Here is a 19,364-nt window from a genome sequence, read left to right as displayed (position 1 = left end):
TGTAATGGTATTTGTGAATGTATGTGGAGCTCTGGTTTGGGGGCAGGAGGCTGCAATGGTGCTTATAATGCTGGATTTTGAGGTGACAACTGCTTCCTAGAAGGCCACGATCAGCCTTATTTTTCAAATAATATTAGGAAATATAATGTTTGCTCTGTCTGAGAATGAATGAGGAACTTGAGCAGAACTGCTAAACATAAAAGTTCCTGGACATCTGGAAAGGATTAGTCAGGAAGGTGCTTGGGACAAGGAGTTCAGGCCAGTTCAAGAGACACCTACTGTAGATTTGTTTCCACAGAAGGAGGGAGGAGGAGTGAAAGGGCTGAGGGGAAAAGCAGGAAGGGAGGATTGAAATAAAACCTACACAGGACTGGCAGATAAAGCAAGGGAGATGAGAACAGTCTGCACTCCGCTGAAGCGTGAAGTGCCGAACAGCCAGCCTCTGAGGGTCTGCTGAGCAGAAAGGGCAGGATGTAGCAACATGGGATAAACCACAGTGGCAAAGAACTGGCCAAAGAAATGTTTGTGCCCATCTTTGCAAGGCCAGACAATGCTCCCTGAGCTGAGCATTTCCTCGCTGCAGGAAAGCACATCCCTGCTTCACAGCCAGATGTGTTCCCATTCAACTCACGTCGATAGGATTAGCAGATTTTGCTCCCCTTAGAGCCTACCAACAACTCAACAGGGCAAATGCTGTGATAAAGTCAAGAGCACTAGAGAAACATTAAAGCGCAGACAGCCGAGTGCTAGGAACGAGAGCTGCACATTCAATTAATGTAGATGGGAGAATGTTTGTTTTATTTCTGAGTGGATAAGCACTCAAGCAGCCTCTGGGGCCCTGCAAAATCACAAAGGAGTTCTGCTCCAGGCCAAGATGAAAGTCACAAAGAATAAGCATGAAAACCACAGGGGCTTGTGAAACTCATGCTTGGTTTATTAAATGACTCACGAAGCTTTTTATCACATATTTCTGCCTCCAAGTAAAATCAAACTTAAATTCAGGTGCCAAATTCTTTACCTTCTTGCTAAATATGGAAATTCAGTTTTGAAATCTGTCTGAAAACACATGAGCTTAGGCTGGAGCAAAACTTTTGGGTTTCTTTTAGAAGTCTGGAGTTCTGAACCTGGCACTAAAAGTCCATATATTTGGTTCCAGCATAACCCTGGGCAAAGATGTTGGGAACCTGGAAAATCCAGAGATGAGCACTAACTGTTACCACTGTTTGGAGGATTGGGAGGGATATGATGAATGAGAGCTTTTTATTGTCAGTATGGTGGCAAGCTGGTCAGAATCATGAGAAGACAGTCATAAAGCACAACTGTACTCTATTGCGCAGTGGGAGAATGGGGTGATATAAATGTGTCAAAAATAAAATTACCCGTAATTGGTCTCATTTCTAAAGCAGAAATGTGTAGAGACATCACTGCATAAGATGCTAACTTGCACCCTACATGAAAAAACAAACTAACCAGATAGAAGTCAGATGCTTTCCATAAATGTTTGTGGGTATTTAAATTTAGTAACTGATTTTAGTTTGTGCTTTCACTGTAAGTTAAGAATAACTATTTTCAAACTGTGTTAGTAGGAGGTAAAGCTGAAAATCAAAGCACGAGCTTTGTGTTTCCTGAAAATTTTACTTCAACAAGGTAGCTCCAGCTGCTAACTTGGTTTTATTGCATTCCTAAAAGACAGATCTCCATGCAAGAACACTTTAAGAGCTCTGTTCCAAAAATAAAGGCACTCAGATTTGCTTTTATGGTTAGGTATATTTTATCAGTCAGTCTCATAGCTAGCAATGTCCTTGGCATTGCTGTTACCCACTGACCTCCCTGGGGCATGGCACAGGCCCCTGTCCCCACACACAGCTTCCTCCAGCCCCTCTGTCTGCCAGGTGAACGCTGCTGCTGTCCCAGCACTAAAACACTGAAATTTTTCGGTGATGACAGCAGGCAGACCTGACTTGCAAATGCTGGGCCACGTCACACCTCCGTTTTGGAAAGTTCAGGTGCAGAAACAAATCCTGAGCAAGCCAGGGACCTTCAGGAACGAGCAAGAGAGATGCAGGGAGGAAGAGCAGCACCTACCTTGGTCTGTCCTGGCTTCTTGGAGCTGCAGGCTGGGACAGCACCACAAAATGACATCCAAACCGCCTGTCTGCAGGTGGCTAACTTCAGTGGGAAAGGTTCCAAGTATCTGAGGAGGAGGAGCGGCCTTCTCACTCGAGTGCTCTGAAGTTAAGCACTTGGATATGAAACACCCAAAATACCCACCCGGACTGTCGTCACGGTGGGACGCTTTGAACCTGCAGAGGTTCTCCAGCAAATACAGGCTGAAGGGAGGCTCGCACACACTAGGAATGACATTCTTGTTAACAACTGGGGATCTTGGCAGCTTTCCTGAACTGCAACGTACAGATCTTGAAACTGAGCAAAACTCACAGTTGTATCCAATTAGGGAGCCGTGATGCAGAGGTTCGTTTGTGCCCTTCCAGAACACTGCAGACAAACGCAACCGATGACATGGCCTATCAGCCATAAACAGGCCTTTGTAATTAATCACACCAAAACTTCAACTCCTTCACCCTATTTCAGTGAGAGTCGGAGTCAGGTCATAGCGAGTTTTAATTCAGAAAGCTCTCTCAGCACTTTTAACAAGGCTGTTGTTAACCCAAAAGACAGATACTAGAGGGCCAAACTCCCAGTAGAAGCAGAGGGGCCACCACTGAACTGTTCTGAAGACCTTCCAAAATTTAAATCCATTTATTCTTTAAGCAGCTGTAAGACAGACTGCCAGATAAGAGGGGTGTTGAAGGGCTGTATAGTGTGTGCTTATGTAAACACAACTTTGCCTCCACAAACACCACAATTTACTGTTTTCTGATGATGATACCTCAAGGCCCAAAGAGGTTGATACCCCAAGATTCACCCTACAGTCATCTGTCTTTACCCCTTTCATGCCATATGAAATGAACATAAGTCTATACAGCTGTTCCCTGTTAGTCTGCCTGCCCTCCTCTCTGGCTTTACACTCTGCCATTTTACAGTACAGTATTTTTTTTGCATCCTATCTTCACTGAAATGTATCAGCATGGGATTTAGCTCAAATCATGGCAAAGGGACTAAGTTCAGAATACATCACTGTGCTTCAGAAGTGAGAGTAACAAATGCAAACTAGCATCCACAAATCTCCAATTAAACTTCAGGCCTTTTCCTCAAACCATTTTAAGGATTTGGGTAAACTTCATTTTACTTTTTTTCGTCTACTTTGTTACCTGGCATTGTATGATGGGTTTGTTGGGAAGACAGATCACCTTGGCTCGTCCTTGTGTCATTAAGAAACTCAAGATGTTTATGGATGGCAGTCATAAGCTCAGAGCGCCCTCGGACAGCAAACCAAAGACAAACTATCAGGATTGGTGACAAAGACTGCAGCAGTACACACTAATCATGTGTGGAGACAGACAACGAGCAGATCCACTGCTTCTGGCTGCCTGGTGGAGATGTGCAAAACAGAGGCGAGAAGAAAAATGCAGAAGTATGCACTGAAAGAATGTCAACAGACATGAAAACTGAAGTTCCTTTCTTCCCATCAAAATGCCTCCTGTAAGGCTGCAAATCACACAGCTTGGCAGCACAGTCCCAACACAGGCAATTCATCTTCCTTTCTGCCACAGGTTCTTAACTATCAGAAAAGGGACAGGGAGATGGATGGGAGAGATTGTTATTATCTTTGCTCTCTTCTGTATCACAACATACAACCTCGTTTGTCAGATGCATCTCAGACTGACAGCCTCTGCAGACACCGGCAGTCAGCTGTCACAGAAACAGCTAGGAGGTAATCTACATAAATCTACTGCAGCCTCTGTCATCCCACAGCAGACGCTCATCCTTTCCTTAAAATCAGAAGTCAGTGATGTCCCTAAGGAAGACGCATGGGCTGAACACTAACAGCAGGCACTAGCTAACAAAGTTTACCTACAGTACTTCACTGACTGGAACCTAAATACTGGGAAAGTGAATTTGAATTTAAATAATCCAAAGGCAGAAAGTGAATATCTAGAGCTGAGAGAGGAGTTTGTGGCTGGAAGCAAAGTTCTGGAAAGGGAAATTACATGAAACGGCTCACCGTGCTGTGGATATGAAAATAAATGCCTTACGCTGAACCGATACCGTGATGCAACCCACTGCACCAGAAGCACACCGGCAAAATGAGTCAGTGACAGGTCACAGTGAGACAGAGCTACTCGAGGATGGGAAATGCTTCGCATGCAGAAGCAGCTGCATTGAGACTGCTGTACATTTGCTAAATAAACTGCATTCTTGGCTCATCTGCCAAACCAGTATCTTAACTGCATCATCTGCTTTATCTTAAACCGAGGCAGGAGGAGCCCGTTTCTCACTTTCCTAGCAAGGAGATGGCCAAGTGAAAAGCTCCAGAACAGTGGCACGTTGACTCACAGCAGCTAAGCTGCACTCTTGCACAAGGTCTGTAGGGGATGCAAAGAGCAGAAGCCGCTCATCCAGCCACAAGAGCCACTGTTGCAGCAGGCTGGAGGGCAGGATCAGCACCAGCCACACTCCAGGGCCCTGAAGCAACGTGGGGCATGCAGGCACAGAGAAGCAGCTTAAAGCCATGCCAGCAAACCAGCTGAGCACCCCACCAGCCCCCAGTATGCGTGCTCAGAGCAGAACCTGCCTCATTTTCCCTCTGCTTAATGCCCTTCCTTTGACAAACGCTGATTTCATCAGCCGTGACACCCTGAAGCCATACCAAAGCCAAGAGGGTGATGTTATTTTTCTTTGCAATTAAAACTGCATATTAAGTACCATTCCACAAACAGTCGTCAGCTGATGGGGAAGAACTGGCAGCACCAGTCCTGCGCAGCCAGCAGCCTCCAAAGGCTCTCCGAACACAGCTCTCTGCAGGTTGAGCAGTGCCCTCCGGTGGTCAAATGGATTCCCCGGGGTTTGAGACATATTTTGTCCCCTCCCCAAAAAAAGGTAAGAAACATGTACTCAAGCACATCTACAGTCTATCTGGAGGCACATTTTTTTTATTTGACCTTCTGACAAGTTACAGCTCTTACCAGGTAAGTTACAGACACGAATCCCATCACTTCCCATGAACATCACAAAGGATCAGTTTCAGCCGACAGAAGAGGACCCTAACTGACACCATCTGCTGCTGCCACAGAACATGAAGTTTTAAGACTGAATTATACATATCAGTATTTGTTACAAGCAAGTGATTTTAACTGGTACAGACATGTCTTCCTCAGAATACTGTAACACACTCAAAAACTGCCTTTATCAGATGTCAGGTGTTTATGCTAGATCTGTGTACCTTTGTAACTACATTTACAAGCCAAATTTGTTCCTTCCTCTTCAATGTACAGGTGGGATAAAAGCAAACACATTGCTCAGAAGCACAATGCACAAACTGTTTTTAATTCCTGACTTGACATCTTTATTTATTGTTAAGGATGGTACCCAACAATCTTTATGTGGTATCAACCCACTGGACCTCAATGTTACATTTATTTGCAGTGCATTTCACCATTTGTTTACAAGTCAGTAAGTTTCAACTTTTTTTTTGTATACAAAACACCCGTAGCAAGAAAAAGAAAGGATGCCTTTCATAGTTGAAGATGCTGACTCCCTTCTATTGTTGACTTGTTCAGCTCTTCTTCAGACGCTGTCTATCTCCATTTGAAAATGGAACAGTCCAAGCATTTCCTACCAAGGCCAATTCATTCAACTTCCAAAACGTAGCAGTAAAGCTTTTTCAACTCATCTTCCTCTTTGTGGTTATCTCTGAATATACCAGACACTCATAGAAGCTGGTCAACATCAGTCCTTCCTTGGATTTTCCATCTGGAGCCTGGTTAGCAGGGCAGCTGTCACTGGTTGTCCAAATAGAGAGAGACCTTAAGGAGAACATCTGAGTTGGGGAAGAAAAAATAAATCATTAGTTTAATGCATTTGTGTTCTGTACCTGCAAAAATTTAACTTAAAACAATGAAATAAAATGTATATAAAGCCAACTTCACAGAGCTAGTGAAATGGATCACCAATCTCCATTATAATGGGAGAAAAGACACCGCTCCCAGACGATCCTTGGGTATAAAGGCTAGTATTTACCACCAAATCTTTCACAAAATCTGAGCACAGATTGCAAAGAACCAGTGCAAAGGGAGCAAGCTCCCCCACTGCTACTGAGCCCAACGCAGGAGCTGGGGGGTAGGAAGGCCTTCAGCCTCCCGGGCTAATAAACACCCTTTGGGTCTGCCACGTGACAAGCTACCTTGAACAGTGTCTTCCTCGTACCGCTCCAGAATCCTCTTCCAGGCCTGCGGGAGGGCTTCCATATCTTCTGGGCTGTCACAGCTGATGCTCAGCAGTAACAGCTTGCTCTCCAGGTACCTGTGGGCTCCGTAAGGCCAATGCGCACACAAAGCAGCACCTGCCACCCCCCATGGAGAACCCCCACCGCAAGGATACAGGTGCCGGTAGTACCGCTCCACATCCTGCAGCCCTTCCAGCACATCAGCCAGCGACGGGCGGCGAGCCCCACGCCGCAGGGTTTCTTCCAGCCCCAGCTCCGCCGCTTTCTCCTCGTAGACCCGCAGCACGGAGGCAGCGCCGGTCCCGACGGCGTCCCTCAGGGCGCGGAGCTCCTCCCTGCGGGGCACAGCTCAGCCCAGCCTCATCCCCCGGCACCCAGCCCGGCCCCGGAGCCTCCTCCCCTCACCGCCGCTGGCCCAGCTGCTCCAGCAGCGCCTCGGCCGCCCCGCGCTGCTTCCTCCACAGCCGCTCCCGCAGCTCCCCGAAGGCCCCGAGGGGCGAGGAGCCCCACGACAGCCTCCGCGCCGCCCTCAGCTGCTCCGCCAGCCCGGAGAGAGACACCAGCAGTGGCTCCCACGAGGCCAGCGCCTCCCTCCGCGCCGCCTCCTGCCGCTCCGCCACCGCCGCCCACTCCCGCAGCGCCGCCGCCATCACGCCCGCGGCCGCCGCCATCTTGGTGTCTTCCCGGAAGTGCTCCCCACGCTGACGTCATCAATCCGCGTCGCGCTCGGACCGCGGCGGGGCCACTCAGGGCTCGGCTCTGATTGGCCGCGCGGCGCTCGCCACGTTCTGATTGGGCGGAGAGGGGGGCGGGGCTTGGGTTTAAACGCGGCGCGGGCGGCGGCGGCTTAGTGGGAGGTGGGAGGGGGTCGGGGCTGGGTGGGCTCCGCACGGCGGCAGCGGCACCTCCAGGCCCCGCGGCCTCGCCATGGCGCCCTCACGCAAGAAGGCGGCCGGGGGAGCCCGCAGCAGGAAGCTGGCTGCGTTCCTCAAGGACTTCGACCGCGAGGGTGGGCGCCGGGAACGGGTTTTGGGGAGGGGGTGGCGCTGGGCCTGCATCTTTTTTGGGTTTGGGGAGGGAGGTGTCTGGGCCTGTTACTGGGGGAGGGACCTGGTTTGGGTGGGGGTGAAGGGGGGTGGGCTTGGGGCGGGGGGGGGTGTTTGAGCCTGATTTTTAGGGTGAGGGTGGTCCTGGGCTCAGTTTTCTTCTTTTTGGGAGGGAGGGGTAGGGGTGGTCCTGGGCCCGGTTTTTGGAGGGGGGGCGGTGGTACCAGGATCAGTTTTTTTGGGGGGGGGAGGTCGGGTCCGGGGGAGGAAGAGCGGTGAGAAGGGCCGGGTCTGTTGGGGGGAGGGGGCTAGGGGCTTGGCATTTGAGCCTGGTTTTGGGGGAAGGTGGGTAATGGTTGCTTGGTGGCTCCACAACTGTTTGGGGTTTTTTGGGTGGGGGGGTGGAAGGGGGAGAGGTGTTGCTGGGCCCATTTTTTTGGGTGGGGGGTGTCTTGGGCCTAGAGCTGTGTACGACCCCATGCCCCTGTCCCTGTAGTGAGGAGCCGAGTCGAGCAGCTGCAGACAAACGGGCAGCGCCTGGTCAAGGAGGCAGAGAACCTGTACAACATTGAGATGCTCCGGCTGCCCGTGGCACTCCGTGAGATGAACTGGCTCGAGTACTTTGGTACGGGGAGTGCTGGGCTGGTGGGGGCACTCCTTCCTTTAAGCAGTGCTAAATGGGCAGCAAAAGCTTGAGGCAAGTGGACTTGCACAAACAGAAAACCTGTGGGTGGCTGGGAGTGCTGGTATCCATCTGAGGTTGCTCATGCACTGCTAGGAAAAGTGCTTTGTGCTGCTTTTTGTTCTAGTGCAGTGTTAAAATATAGCTGTATATATTGTGGATCACTTCTTAAAAAGGAATGTTTTCTTTCTAGCTAAAGGAGGGAGTAAAAAGGTCTTGGAAGCAGCAGCGACAGTAAGTATTCAACACAAATATTAAACTGGCTTGGTGGTGTCATATAGCCCTGTAGGAAACAAAGGGGTTCTTGAATCTGTAGGAGTGTTGCAGTAATATGGGTTACATTAATAATTTTGTAAATGCTGCTTTAAGACTTATCAGTAAGAGATGCTTCTTGTATCCAGTATAAGATTTGCCTGCTGCTCGTACTGCTCCTTGGCTGGCATGCTTGACTTCACTCATGTGTACCCAAAGGAACACACAGTCTTCAGTACACCAAAGCATTTCTAAATTGGTTGATCAGCAGGGAGATCTAATACAAAATGACATCCCTAATAATAGGGACAGTAGGGACAGACCCCATTTGAGCTCAACAGAAGGATATGAAGGTGTTTTTGCCGTAATACTCTTAAGGATTTGGTCAACAACTTCTGTTTCAGATCTGTGCTACTGATAATCCTAACAGTATTATTTTTCATTTTAGGCAGACTTGGAAATAACAGAAATAAACAAGTTAACAGCAGAAGTTATCCAGACTCCTTTAAAAGTCATCAAGAAAGGTCAGTTTGTTTCTAAGCATTGTGATGAGCTCAGTAAGAGGAAAGCATGTCATGGTTAACATACTGTGAATAATAATTCAGTTCTTAAAGCTTTCAATATGTTTAAAGATGTGGAAGCAATTCTACCTTTATTCCTGCTATCTGAAGTAGCTTTACTTCTGTCAAAGTGTTCGAAATGGTGTTCTGTCCACCATTTTCATTGGAATTCAGATTCTAGAAGCAAATTGTTGCCAAAAATGCATGTACTAGCTTAATTTTTACCTTAGGTGGTAGTCCGTAATGTAAAATTAGTGTTCTCAACTTGGATAATGCTTTCTCCTTCTAGTAGAGAAATCCAAACAGGTTATTGAAGCCATTGAAGAAGAAGCAGAGTCTCCTTTGCTTCCTGTAGCAAAGAAAGCAAAACATGATACCCAAGTTCCAATGCTAGGAGTTGAAAATACTAATCCAAGAACAGGAAAGGTAAATGACTACTTTAGTTACTTTATTCCCAAGATATAAGCTACTTACTGAGTTGATGATGCTTTTACCAATAGTAACATAATTTTTTTAATATATCCATTTTGCTCTGGGCAATAATAAGTAAATGAACAGGACTGAGATTAAAAGTTCATGTATCCTTCTTAAGTTCTACAGCTGAACTTAAGGGAGAGAATATAAAATTACTGCTTGAATGGGGATGGTCTCAGTTCGCATGGGGTTTGTTTTGGACTCTTGTGATTTTAAAAAGGAACCTATTGAGTCAAATGTTTTTGTATGGAAGCATTTATTCCATATTTGGAACTCCTCTGCCATGTGAGAGGGCATTAACTGATTTGGGAATTAATGTTTCAGGTGAGGGCATCTATTAAAAAAGCACCAGTGTCCAGGAGCAGAAGAGCTCCTTCAGCAAGAGTGAAACGCTTGAGTAAAAGGTAAGAGAAGATATCCCTTACTACAGGATTTCAAAAATGGAGACCAAGTGTAGATTGCTTATTTTTTACATGTAATAGAGTGTGGCTTAGTAGGCTGGCTGATGTAGGCATGCCATGCTGGGGTCAGAGTGGGGAGGCAGTGGAAATGATGTGACAGTGATGGAAAGTGGTCAACTTTTCTTGTAATGACCAGCTATGCCTAGCTTTGGGTTGCCCTGGATTGGTAAGAATCTCCAGTCATCTCACCTAAAACTTTGATAAGACATCACTTGTGTAAGTGGTGTCTTTTCTGAACAGTAGGGCTTTATTTTCTTTTAAACAGGTCAAGTAAAAACAACTTCATCACTCCAGCTACTGGCCGAATGGTTGATCTCTGTGTTCAGGGCGGTACTTCCATTGTCACACCCAGGTTTGATTCCAGGTCTGTGTTCTATTAATTTACTCTGTTATTCTGTTATATAAAGGAGTGCCTTGCTGCTTGCTTTATGTATCAATCATCTTTATGTGGAACATTCCCCCGTGTCTCTTTGAACCTGAAATATGACTTCTAGTCAAAGTGTTTTAAGCGATTGCAGTAAAACTTTTTACGTATAACTTCTGTTTCAGAATTTTCAAGACCCCAGGTTTGCGCACACCTGCAGTAAATGAACGAGTTTATACCATCTCTGCCAACGGCAGCCCCCTTGCTGATGGCAATGATATCTTCATTACAGTCCCTGTTGGAGGAGGAGAGGTAAAGTCAGGAGCCTCAATCTGTCCAATCCATGCTAAAAGGATAGTCTGTAAATTCTTGGGTGTTTTATCAGTTTCTACTGACTCTTGGCCATCCATTCTTGTCTGTTTACTTGTTCCACTACAGGCTATCAGGGAATAGATGTAGGTTAAAAAGAACCTTAAAAACTATCAGTCAGAAGTGGGAGCTGGCCTAAGCAGAACGTAGTGTGATGTTTTTCTGTGCATTTATGTATAATTAAAAATAGTTTCTGCTGGCAGTTATGTTGGTACTCTGAAATGCAGGTACGAGGTGAGCTTCTGGTCAAACTGGATGTAGATCTTTGCTTGTACATGGTCTTCTAGTATGCATGGATTTCTTTATTTTTTTCGTTTTCTGACTGCTGCAGCTACCCAAACAGGAAACCTAAGATTTGGTTTTGATGTTTTTACAGAGTATTCGTTTAACAGCGAGTGATTTGACCAAGAAGAATCTTCTTCATTTGAATCCAGAGGCACAAGGAATTATGAAGAAGCTATCAGTAAGTCTACTTTTAATCAAGTACTGAAGTTATAATGCAGTGTTGTCTCTGTCATTAGTCACTGGACTATTGAACTGTAATAGCTCCTTATTTCTTTTCCCCTTGTCTTGATCTTGGCTCATGTCACTGATCAAGAGAGAACATGAACTGAGAATGGAAGGAAGGGAATACCTTTACTTCACATCTAGCTTATTCTAAACCATGCAGTTGTTGGAAAACTTATTGATGTTTTGAAAAACAAAATGTCTTCCACTTCAGGCAGGAGTTGTAAGTGTCTGTGGGATATAATAACTCTTAAGACTGCTGATGGATTTCTCTTTCTTCTTAGGTTCGTCTTGCACAAGCTTGCAGTGGTACAAAAACCCACCGATGAAACTCGATGAATGTTGGCATCCCTCTGTAAATATGGAACTTTACATTTAGGACTACTGTCTTTAGTTCTTCTAATCTGTCTTCCTTCCATTAGCTTACAGAATGGAAGCTAGGAATTCTTTTTCTACCTGTCATATGTGCTGAGATTAGAATGCATTTTTTACTCTTCAACAATTTTTAAAAAAAACAACAACCTGAATACTTTATTTCCTGTTTACTCTAAGGTGGAAACCAAGGCACAGTTATCTTGGGCTTGCAAACCAGCAAGCTGAGTAGAAAGGCTATTGTGGTATCTTGCAAAAGACATAAGCAGTGGATGCAAGTGATTGGAGTTCACTTCTGTCTGGGAAAAGAAACCAACAGATCAGATTTGTTGCATTTCCTTTCAGGCATGGCCTTTCCCCACTGGTGGCTTTAAAAGTGATGACTATCTCAGTATAGTATTGAGATATCTCAAAGCAAGTTACAGGTGCCTGGGACTAAATGGAAAGTTTCTTATTGTTTACGGTGCTGCCGTGAATTTTAAATATTTTGGTTATGAGGTTTTATAGTGAACATATTCATTTTATTGTTTTAAAAGAAATAAAAATCACTGGTTTAACAAAATCCGTCAGCTAGACTTCTGGCTAATCAGATGCTGTAAGCTGTAGCTGTAAGGTTATTCAGTGATGTCTCTAATGTGAGAGAACTGCTTTTCCTGTATACTTTTCAAAAGCTTGAGGAGAAGACGTTACCCTGAAATTGAATGTAGACAGGGAAGAAGGAAGTTGAGACTAGTCAAACATTGTTTTTCCTGTCTACTTATTTAAATTGAATTGATTCACTGCATTTCTTAGAGGTGAATCCAACTAATACTATTTAAACTGAATAAAACAACTTCAGTCAATAATGGTATTTTTCATCATTGCTTATAGGAAATAAATCTTGCTTCATTCCAAATTCAGGAAAACTCACCTTTAACACTTCCCCAAGAAGCTGGATTTAATGTATTTAGATTAAAATGTAACAGGAACTCTTATCTGGCTTAATGCTTTGTGAGATGATGCCAGAGTAGTCTTGTATTTGCTTTCCTGTAACAACAGTCTTTTTTTAACAGCTTAGAAAGGGCAGAGCTCCCTATGAAGCACTAGCTATCTATGACAAGATGGCATTATGTTTTATAGTGCAAAAGATGTCTCAAAACCCAGGGTTTCATTTTCATTGTGAGTCTTTGTGGGAGAGGCCGTGTATCTTGTCTATGAAATAAAGATGTGTAATTCTTTAATAATGTCATTAGCTTTGCTTCCTGAAGTGTTACTCTCTACTAATCGAAGTCAGATGTGTAAAATGGCATCTGCAAGGGACAGCCTGATAAATAATCCCTCTGTTTCAGCTGGGGGAGTTAACACAAAGATTAGGTGTTCATGGTAAAAAATTTAGCTTTGCTAACTTTGTCTAAGAACTTTATTTCTAAAAATAAGCCTATTTCTTCCTTAGCTGGCTCTTTCCAAAGATACCTTTTCACCCTTGATTCAAGCCACTTTGGAGAGACTATGGAGTTAAACAAGGATATTTGTTGTCAGTTTGGGGATTTTTTTCTGGGTTTGGAGGAGTTTGGCTTTTGCCAAAGCCAATCCTGCAGCATGATTTAAAAAAAAAAACAGACTGGGAAATGCTGCTATCAGATGCAACTTAATGTGTTGGTGTAAATTTTTGTAGCCAATGAGCTAGGGAAAAATTATAGAACAGCATTTGTATATAAATTTCAATTAAAAAGCAAATGTGTCACCAATGCAAGCCTCAGCTATGCACCATGCATTTGGAAATCACTTTATTGGGTTTTGGCAGCTTCCAAGTCTTAACTGCAGGTGGCAATATTGTAAACCACTAGGCTACAAGTATTTCATTTACTGGCTTTGAATTCTGCTAGTATTCACTTTAAAATTACTTGAGCAGTTGCATTTTGTTTAACAAAACTAGAACCTCCCTCACTTCTGTTCAATTCAAGGATTCCTGGGGCAATACAGGGAACCTGGTTGACTTTTTCTGTGTATTGGGGGAGTATTGTGTGTATTTGTATATTACTTGTGTGCTAGCCTTGCTGTACTCTGAATCGTGTAGTAGAAAACAAAAAGCAATGCAGCAAAAACACTGTCTGGTTGGAAGAGGCTGCATCCATTGCTGGCAGCAGCAGTTCAGCCTACAGAAAGAGACTGACATTAGCTTGTCATCTAAGCTGCTGCTAGGTCTGGTGCTACGGGCATGGCTTCAGACACCGCCTTCAGAATAGACCCAGTTTTGTCCAGCTAGAGGACATTGAGGCGTTCTCAGGATATCATTTTTTTGTATGTTCCTCCCAAGAACCAAACTGTGAGGGAGTGTTTGTGCCTTTTGTTAATAGGTGAAGCTCTTCAGAAGGAATTAAGGTCCTGTGTTTTGCATCTGGTGCCATAAGAAATAAAGTTTTCCTGGTTGTAATTCTCACTGTAGTTCTCAGCCCTGTGTAGAATTCTTAATGGCTTTCTTGTAGGAAGGGTGGTTTGGGGAGTAATGGCTGAGGTTTGATAAAAGATTGCTGAACACTGATGCTTTTTAGATCAAAACCACAGAGCTGAACTAGTGCTCTTTGAAAATAACTCTCCTTTGTGACAAAGCAAGCTGAAAAAAGGAGAGCTTGTGGAGCTTCCAGCAGGGAGCAAACAAGCAGCAGGGGAGTGTCTGGTGAACAACTCCAGTCTTGCAGGGGGAATAACGTCTGTGCCTTCCCTGGCTGGCTGAGATGTCTCCCTCCGGACAGGAGCTCCTGCATGCCCCAAGCAGTAAGTTGTGCTGGGAGGCTTCCTGCAAGTCTCTTTCACTGCAGCTTTGCTCTGGGTACACCAACTCCAAAGTTCACATTTTCATTATGAATTTGGGCTGAACCTATTAATCTAGAGAAATAATGAGCAGAACAGGTACCTGGTGAGGTGCCTTCCCCAGGATGTGCTGACATTGAACTCCCTCAAAGGGCCTGTGTTAGATAATGATCCTAATAGGTGGCTCCTCCAGGCAATTTGATAGATGTGCACTATCAAGCATTGTCAGAAATAGCTCCATATACAAAGCAAGCGTTTATCATCATGGACACCTTGCAGGTGGTCACTGATTCGGTGACATTGTAAGAAATAAATAGATAACAATCCCCTGCTTGCAGATGGAAGGGATGATAGTTTAGAACAAATTAGAGCTGTCTCTAGGCAATTTTTTCATAGAGGAGTTTTTGATTTGAAGGTGCAGGACAGTAGCTCCTCTGGGTGACCTGTATAATTCCACCTAAACCCCATGTTCACTGGGTCAGCTGAACGCATAAGAAAGGGAAAAAAAATCCTTAGCCTCATTAAAAGAGGCACAGAGGAACTGTTTTTCTTCTAATTTCTAAATTATTTCTTCTTTCTTAAGTAAGTGAAGAGAACTGCAAATTAAAAGGTGAAATTCCTGTCTGGAAACACCTGCTGTTTTTGGTGACTTGGGTTGAACAGACAGTTCAGCCTCTCTGAACTTCATATTCAGTGGCAGTGTCCACAGCTCGCAGTTCAGATACTCTGCAGACAAAAAATACACTCATTTGTGGAATTTGAGTCACTTGGGGAAAATCAGCACACAGCTCACAGCCTCGGGGATCAGGGGAATAACAAGAAAAATGAACTTTCAAAAAAAGGCACTTGTTTAATCAATAGAATCAAAAGGATAGCTTGTCCTCATCGGGGTGTTCCTGGAGTGACTCGATGGGTGCGTTCCACTCCCACCCCGGTGTTTTTTCCACACCAGCTGAACTCCAGTCTGCAGTGGTGATGTCACCGCAGCTCTGATCCAACTTGAATCCTTCCAGCAGCGTTCACAGCTGAGCAACGAGCAGCTTTTAATGAGGCAAAAAGATCATCTCCATTAAGGAGATGAGGCTGTGGGTTGTACTGACAGTGGTTTTTTATCTGGATCCCAGGCTCTCTGCAGTAACCCTGCTGCAGCAGGCTCCAGCCAGCATCCCTCGTGTGCTCATTGTGTTCAGCCCCTGCCTGCTTCCCGCCAGGCTCTCTTCATTCTGGGCAAAGTCCTGCTGGAAGCACTCGGCCGGGGGCCAGGGGCAGCTTCCAGCAGCTCGTTGTGACTGCTGAGATGCTTCACTATTAAATTCAGCCCAGGTTTTGCGTTTGATTGCTTTACAGTGCACAGCTGGGGTAGCCCAAGGACGGAGCGTTAACCCAGATGTTGTGGCTTGCTGAGGGGCTTGAGTGCTGAGCCTGAAGTTTGGCTTTTAATGTGTGGGTGGTGGAGGGTGGGAGGTGAAAACAATTACTCAAATTAACAGGCTTGTAAGTGTTTTGCAATTTAAGCTTCTGTAAGTTTGCTTTTTTCTTTCTCCTCTTTTTTTCCCCCCTGTCCTAACTGAGAAAGATTTAACATTTAATTAACCTGACATCACTTAGCAGTTGGGCACGCAATTAGGTAACAGATATTAATTAGGAGATGCGACTGGTGGGGACTTTCCCAAGCTGGGATCTTGCAGCGCAGAGGCTGAGCGGTGCCTCGGAGGGGCTGTGCAGCCAGGCGCCGTGCTGTGCCGCTCCCCCGGGACCCTGCAGCCTTTCATCCCATCCTGTGTCGTGTGTCACAGGCGGCGAGGACTTCAGAAAACAAATCAAACAGCCGTGTTTGCTATGGATTTAGCTGCAGCTTCTTCTCCTCTAATTGATTGTACTGCGGGGCTCTGGAGGAGCGCTGGAGCTGCCTGGTGAGCCTTGCTGCGATGCTTGCTCATCTCCGTGTGTGCGTGCTCAGGAGCAGGGCAGGGGCTCTCTCCTGGCACACACCCGATGGTTTTTGCAGGGATGTGTGGTTTAGGAGAGAGGCCTCCTTCCACCTTCCCTGAAGATGTTGCTCCCCACCTGGAGCTAAGAATGCCAAAAGCCTCACAAGGGGCACAGCTTGCCCTAGGGCTCGGTTTGGGTGACAGCTGGGTCTCTGGGGGTACAAGGAGTGGTGCTGCAAGGCACAAAGGCAGGGTGGGTGTTGGGGTTGCTTGGTGGAAAGGGTCCCTAGCAGGGGAGCTGCTAAGATAGAAGAGTTTTGTTTGCAAGACTTTGGTTTGAGGGAGCTGTAGAAGCCAGAGGGGCTGCGGTTTAGTTCCTAGGTAGGAAGGGCTGAGGGATGAGTTCCTGGGAAACTGCCTTGCTCTGTGAGGTCTGGAGGTGCACAGCAACCTGGTGCATCTCTGCTGGTCCTGTGCTGGCCACCATGAGGAGGATGGCAAGTGGTCACAGCCTGTCTATACGAGCTGCTAGTGGCTGCCTGGCAGAACAAGAAGGGCTTTGCCCTCCCTGCACTGCCTGCCTCCATGTGCCAGAACATTTCAAAGGACTGAGGGAGAAGTCCCCTGCCTAAATAGCTGAGTTCTCTGAAAAGGAAAGGATGAGCACAGCTTCTGTCCAGCTGCAAAGCTGTCCTGCGGGGGCAGGCAGAGAGCTGGGGCATGAAACCGCCTGTGCTGAGTCCCATCCAGCAAGAAGGACGCTTGTGTTGCCATACTGCAAGCCCTTCCTTAAAACATAAATCAACATTGCCTTCTGTGAGAGGTGATCACAAGGCAGGATGGGTCCTTGCCTTGCACCAGGAGCAGGAGCCAAGGAAAGTTTGAGCTGTCAGGAGCCCAAAATGAGTATATCCAATTTATTCATAGACGGCAGCTTTCTTAAAGGCAGCCTTTCCTCCACAGCTGTGGTGCAAATCAGAGCCATATTGTCCAGTGAATCTCATTTACAGCAAGATAATATGAAAGCTGGTGTGGCTGGGCCTCGCTGTGGGGTTGCAGGGTGCCACTGCTCTGCTGTCACATCTGAGCTGGGGGAAAGCATAAATGTCCTCTTAAAATACAGCGGTGGGAACCAGAGCTTACAGGGTGCAGACTTCAGAGCGATTTCATCCCTGGCTCTGATGGGAGTGGGGATGAAATTTGCTATTTTTCCCAGAAAATTAGTGCCCGTGAGCCATGGAACTTTACCCACCCCTCGCCCAGCAGCGTTATTACGCTGAAAAATGGGATTAGACAGAATCGCTAATTTGAACATCACACACAGAGACCAAAATCCCAAGCACCCTCCCTGTCTCTCCAGGGAAAGATTTATTGCCTGCGAGAGTGTAATTAATCTAATTTCCCTTAATAAGGGTGAGCCACTTAATAGGAAAGTCATGTCCTCAAAGCTGGGTGCCGCCTCTCAGCCTGGCTGTGCCCAGGAGAGCAGCCAGGGGAGAGCTGTGGTTATCTTTGGGGAGGAAAAGATGCTCTTGCAGCACGACGTTCTCACGGTGCCGTCGTCGGCCGTGCTGCTCGCGTTGTGCAGCCTTGCAGCAACCGCCCGAGAGCAGCTTTCAAGGGAAAAAAATCGATATTTCCTAGTTACGGGCCAATCTTCCTTCCAAAGTACAAAACCTGCTGATTTCGCGCAGTTCGGAGCCGCACTGAGCTGGGAAGCAGATGCGTTTTGTGCACGGTTTGAACTGAATTCCTTTGCTGCAAAGCAGGGAGTGGAAACGTTAATGAGATGTAGCTGCTGTCGTGGGCTCGGCTGCCCCAAACACCAGTGGGTCCCTGCTCCAGGGGAGAGATGGGGTGGGGGAAGCGAGGGTACATCCTCGGGGTCAGGGCGCAAGGCTGGTGGAAAGGAAAAGGATGATTTATCCTTGCCTGCATCCCTCGTATAAATAGCACTGAGGGGGTTTGTGTGCTAATTGCAGCCTGTTGGGGCTAGCTGAGCACCTTACAGGCAGGGCTGGAGGGCTCACCCAGAGGGAGGACGGGCAGCTGGGGAGCTCCTCAAGGGTCTCGGCAGCTGGGGGAATTGCTGGGCTTTAAAAAGAGCCAGCACAGGGCTTTTTAAAGCCCTTTTCTAGGGCTGGAGGCATACCTCATGCAGCTCAGCCATCCTAAACGTGCAAAAATCAGGGGAGAGCTGGCTTGCACCATCCCTTTTCTGCCTCTCCCCGCTCTCAGGTGGTTTTGGCTCATCTGCGTGGGGAAGGTCAGATCCGGATCACTGGCAGGGTTCGTGTTTCCCAAGTGCTGAGACTTTGTGAGCAGCCCCATGGTTTATTTGAAAGGGCTGTAGTCAGGCGAAGCAGTTTTGGAGGAGCAAAAAGAAAGCAAAGCTCCGTAGCTGGACTTTGCTCCCAGCACTGGGGAGCCCCACAATTTCCTGCCAAGAAATGGTGAATTTTCCTCCTGGTTATCCACAAAATAGCCCGTCTGGGGGTCCAAAAGCGGGAGGCAGGGGGGACAGTGACTAATGACAGCTCGTGTACCGGGGGCCCTCTCTATGCTGCCACGCAGCACAGCTGGGATGCGGTGGGAGAGGGGCGCGAGGCGGACGGAAAGCTCATTTCCCACCGAGGGTGACCTTGTGGCCCGCCAGCCTGGGAAGCTGAGGCCTGATGGCACTTGATTGATGGCATGCGAGGCGTCGTTCTCCCTCAATGTCAGTCAGCTCGCCTCCGCTGACTGCAAATGAAGGCAGAAGGAATTGGAGAGTAATCAATGCCAGATGGAAAGTGCAATTGGAAATGTTTCTGTCTGGGGCACGCGGCCCGGGAGGAGAGCTCGGCTGGGCAGCGCGGAGCCCGGCTCGTGCAGGCTCACAAACGCTCTCGCTTTCCCTTTCTGCTGCTCAATTATCGCACACAGAGATGACAGGAGCTGCATCTCCATAGGAACCTGCCGAAGGTGGAAAGCACTCGCCAAGAGCTGCCAGCTCCGGGTCCTGCCAGCTCCGAGCAGCTCTTGTGGATAAGAGAGGCGACGCCGTCACCCCGCCAGGCAGCGAGGGGCACGGCTCTGGAAAGCAAAAGCTTTGCACTTTGCACAGCACAGAGCAGAGAGAAGGAACCTTTAGGTTCCTTGAGAAGGAACCAGGCGGCTGTGAGAGCTCAGAAACCCCCTGAGCATCCCCAGGGAGCTGGGCAGCAGCGA

General features: G+C 46.9%; 2 protein-coding genes across 2 annotated transcripts; one reads left to right on the top strand and one right to left on the bottom strand.

Moving 5' to 3' along the window:
* Positions 1 to 5,427: 5,427 nt before the first annotated feature.
* Positions 5,428 to 7,056, bottom strand: AIRIM (AFG2 interacting ribosome maturation factor). Its single transcript, XM_068657808.1, has 4 exons — positions 6,752 to 7,056; positions 6,502 to 6,681; positions 6,305 to 6,423; positions 5,428 to 5,941 (listed from the first exon to the last, which is right to left on the bottom strand). Exons 1-4 carry the CDS (start codon positions 7,015 to 7,017, stop codon positions 5,901 to 5,903), a joined length of 606 nt encoding a protein of 201 aa, XP_068513909.1. The 5' UTR covers positions 7,018 to 7,056; the 3' UTR covers positions 5,428 to 5,900.
* A 124-nt stretch (positions 7,057 to 7,180) lies between these two features.
* On the top strand, positions 7,181 to 12,656 carry CDCA8 (cell division cycle associated 8). Its single transcript, XM_068657806.1, has 10 exons — positions 7,181 to 7,355; positions 7,889 to 8,017; positions 8,268 to 8,308; positions 8,775 to 8,850; positions 9,176 to 9,312; positions 9,685 to 9,764; positions 10,087 to 10,185; positions 10,371 to 10,497; positions 10,931 to 11,017; positions 11,346 to 12,656. Exons 1-10 carry the CDS (start codon positions 7,274 to 7,276, stop codon positions 11,388 to 11,390), a joined length of 903 nt encoding a protein of 300 aa, XP_068513907.1. The 5' UTR covers positions 7,181 to 7,273; the 3' UTR covers positions 11,391 to 12,656.
* Positions 12,657 to 19,364: the final 6,708 nt, after the last annotated feature.

The sequence above is a fragment of the Anas acuta genome, chromosome 21 (genome assembly GCF_963932015.1).
Source record: "Anas acuta chromosome 21, bAnaAcu1.1, whole genome shotgun sequence".
Classification (NCBI taxonomy): Eukaryota; Metazoa; Chordata; class Aves; order Anseriformes; family Anatidae; genus Anas; species Anas acuta.
Note: the sequence above shows the minus strand (reverse complement) of the source record. Positions and strands in the feature narration are given on the sequence as shown.

Bases quoted from the DNA above. Each gene is read 5' to 3' on its own strand.
- AIRIM (XM_068657808.1), bottom strand. From the start codon at position 7,017: ATGGCGGCGGCCGCGGGCGTGATGGCGGCGGCGCTGCGGGAGTGGGCG. The intron at 6,682-6,751 runs GTGAGGGGAGGA...TGTGCCCCGCAG, and splicing joins GAGCAGCTGGGCCAGCGGCG to GGAGGAGCTCCGCGCCCTGA. The intron at 6,424-6,501 runs GTATCCTTGCGG...CGGAGCCCACAG, and splicing joins GAGCGGTACTACCGGCACCT to GTACCTGGAGAGCAAGCTGT.
- CDCA8 (XM_068657806.1), top strand. From the start codon at position 7,274: ATGGCGCCCTCACGCAAGAAGGCGGCCGGGGGAGCCCGCAGCAGGAAG. The intron at 7,356-7,888 runs GTGGGCGCCGGG...CTGTCCCTGTAG, and splicing joins CAAGGACTTCGACCGCGAGG to TGAGGAGCCGAGTCGAGCAG. The intron at 8,851-9,175 runs GTCAGTTTGTTT...TTCTCCTTCTAG, and splicing joins TTTAAAAGTCATCAAGAAAG to TAGAGAAATCCAAACAGGTT.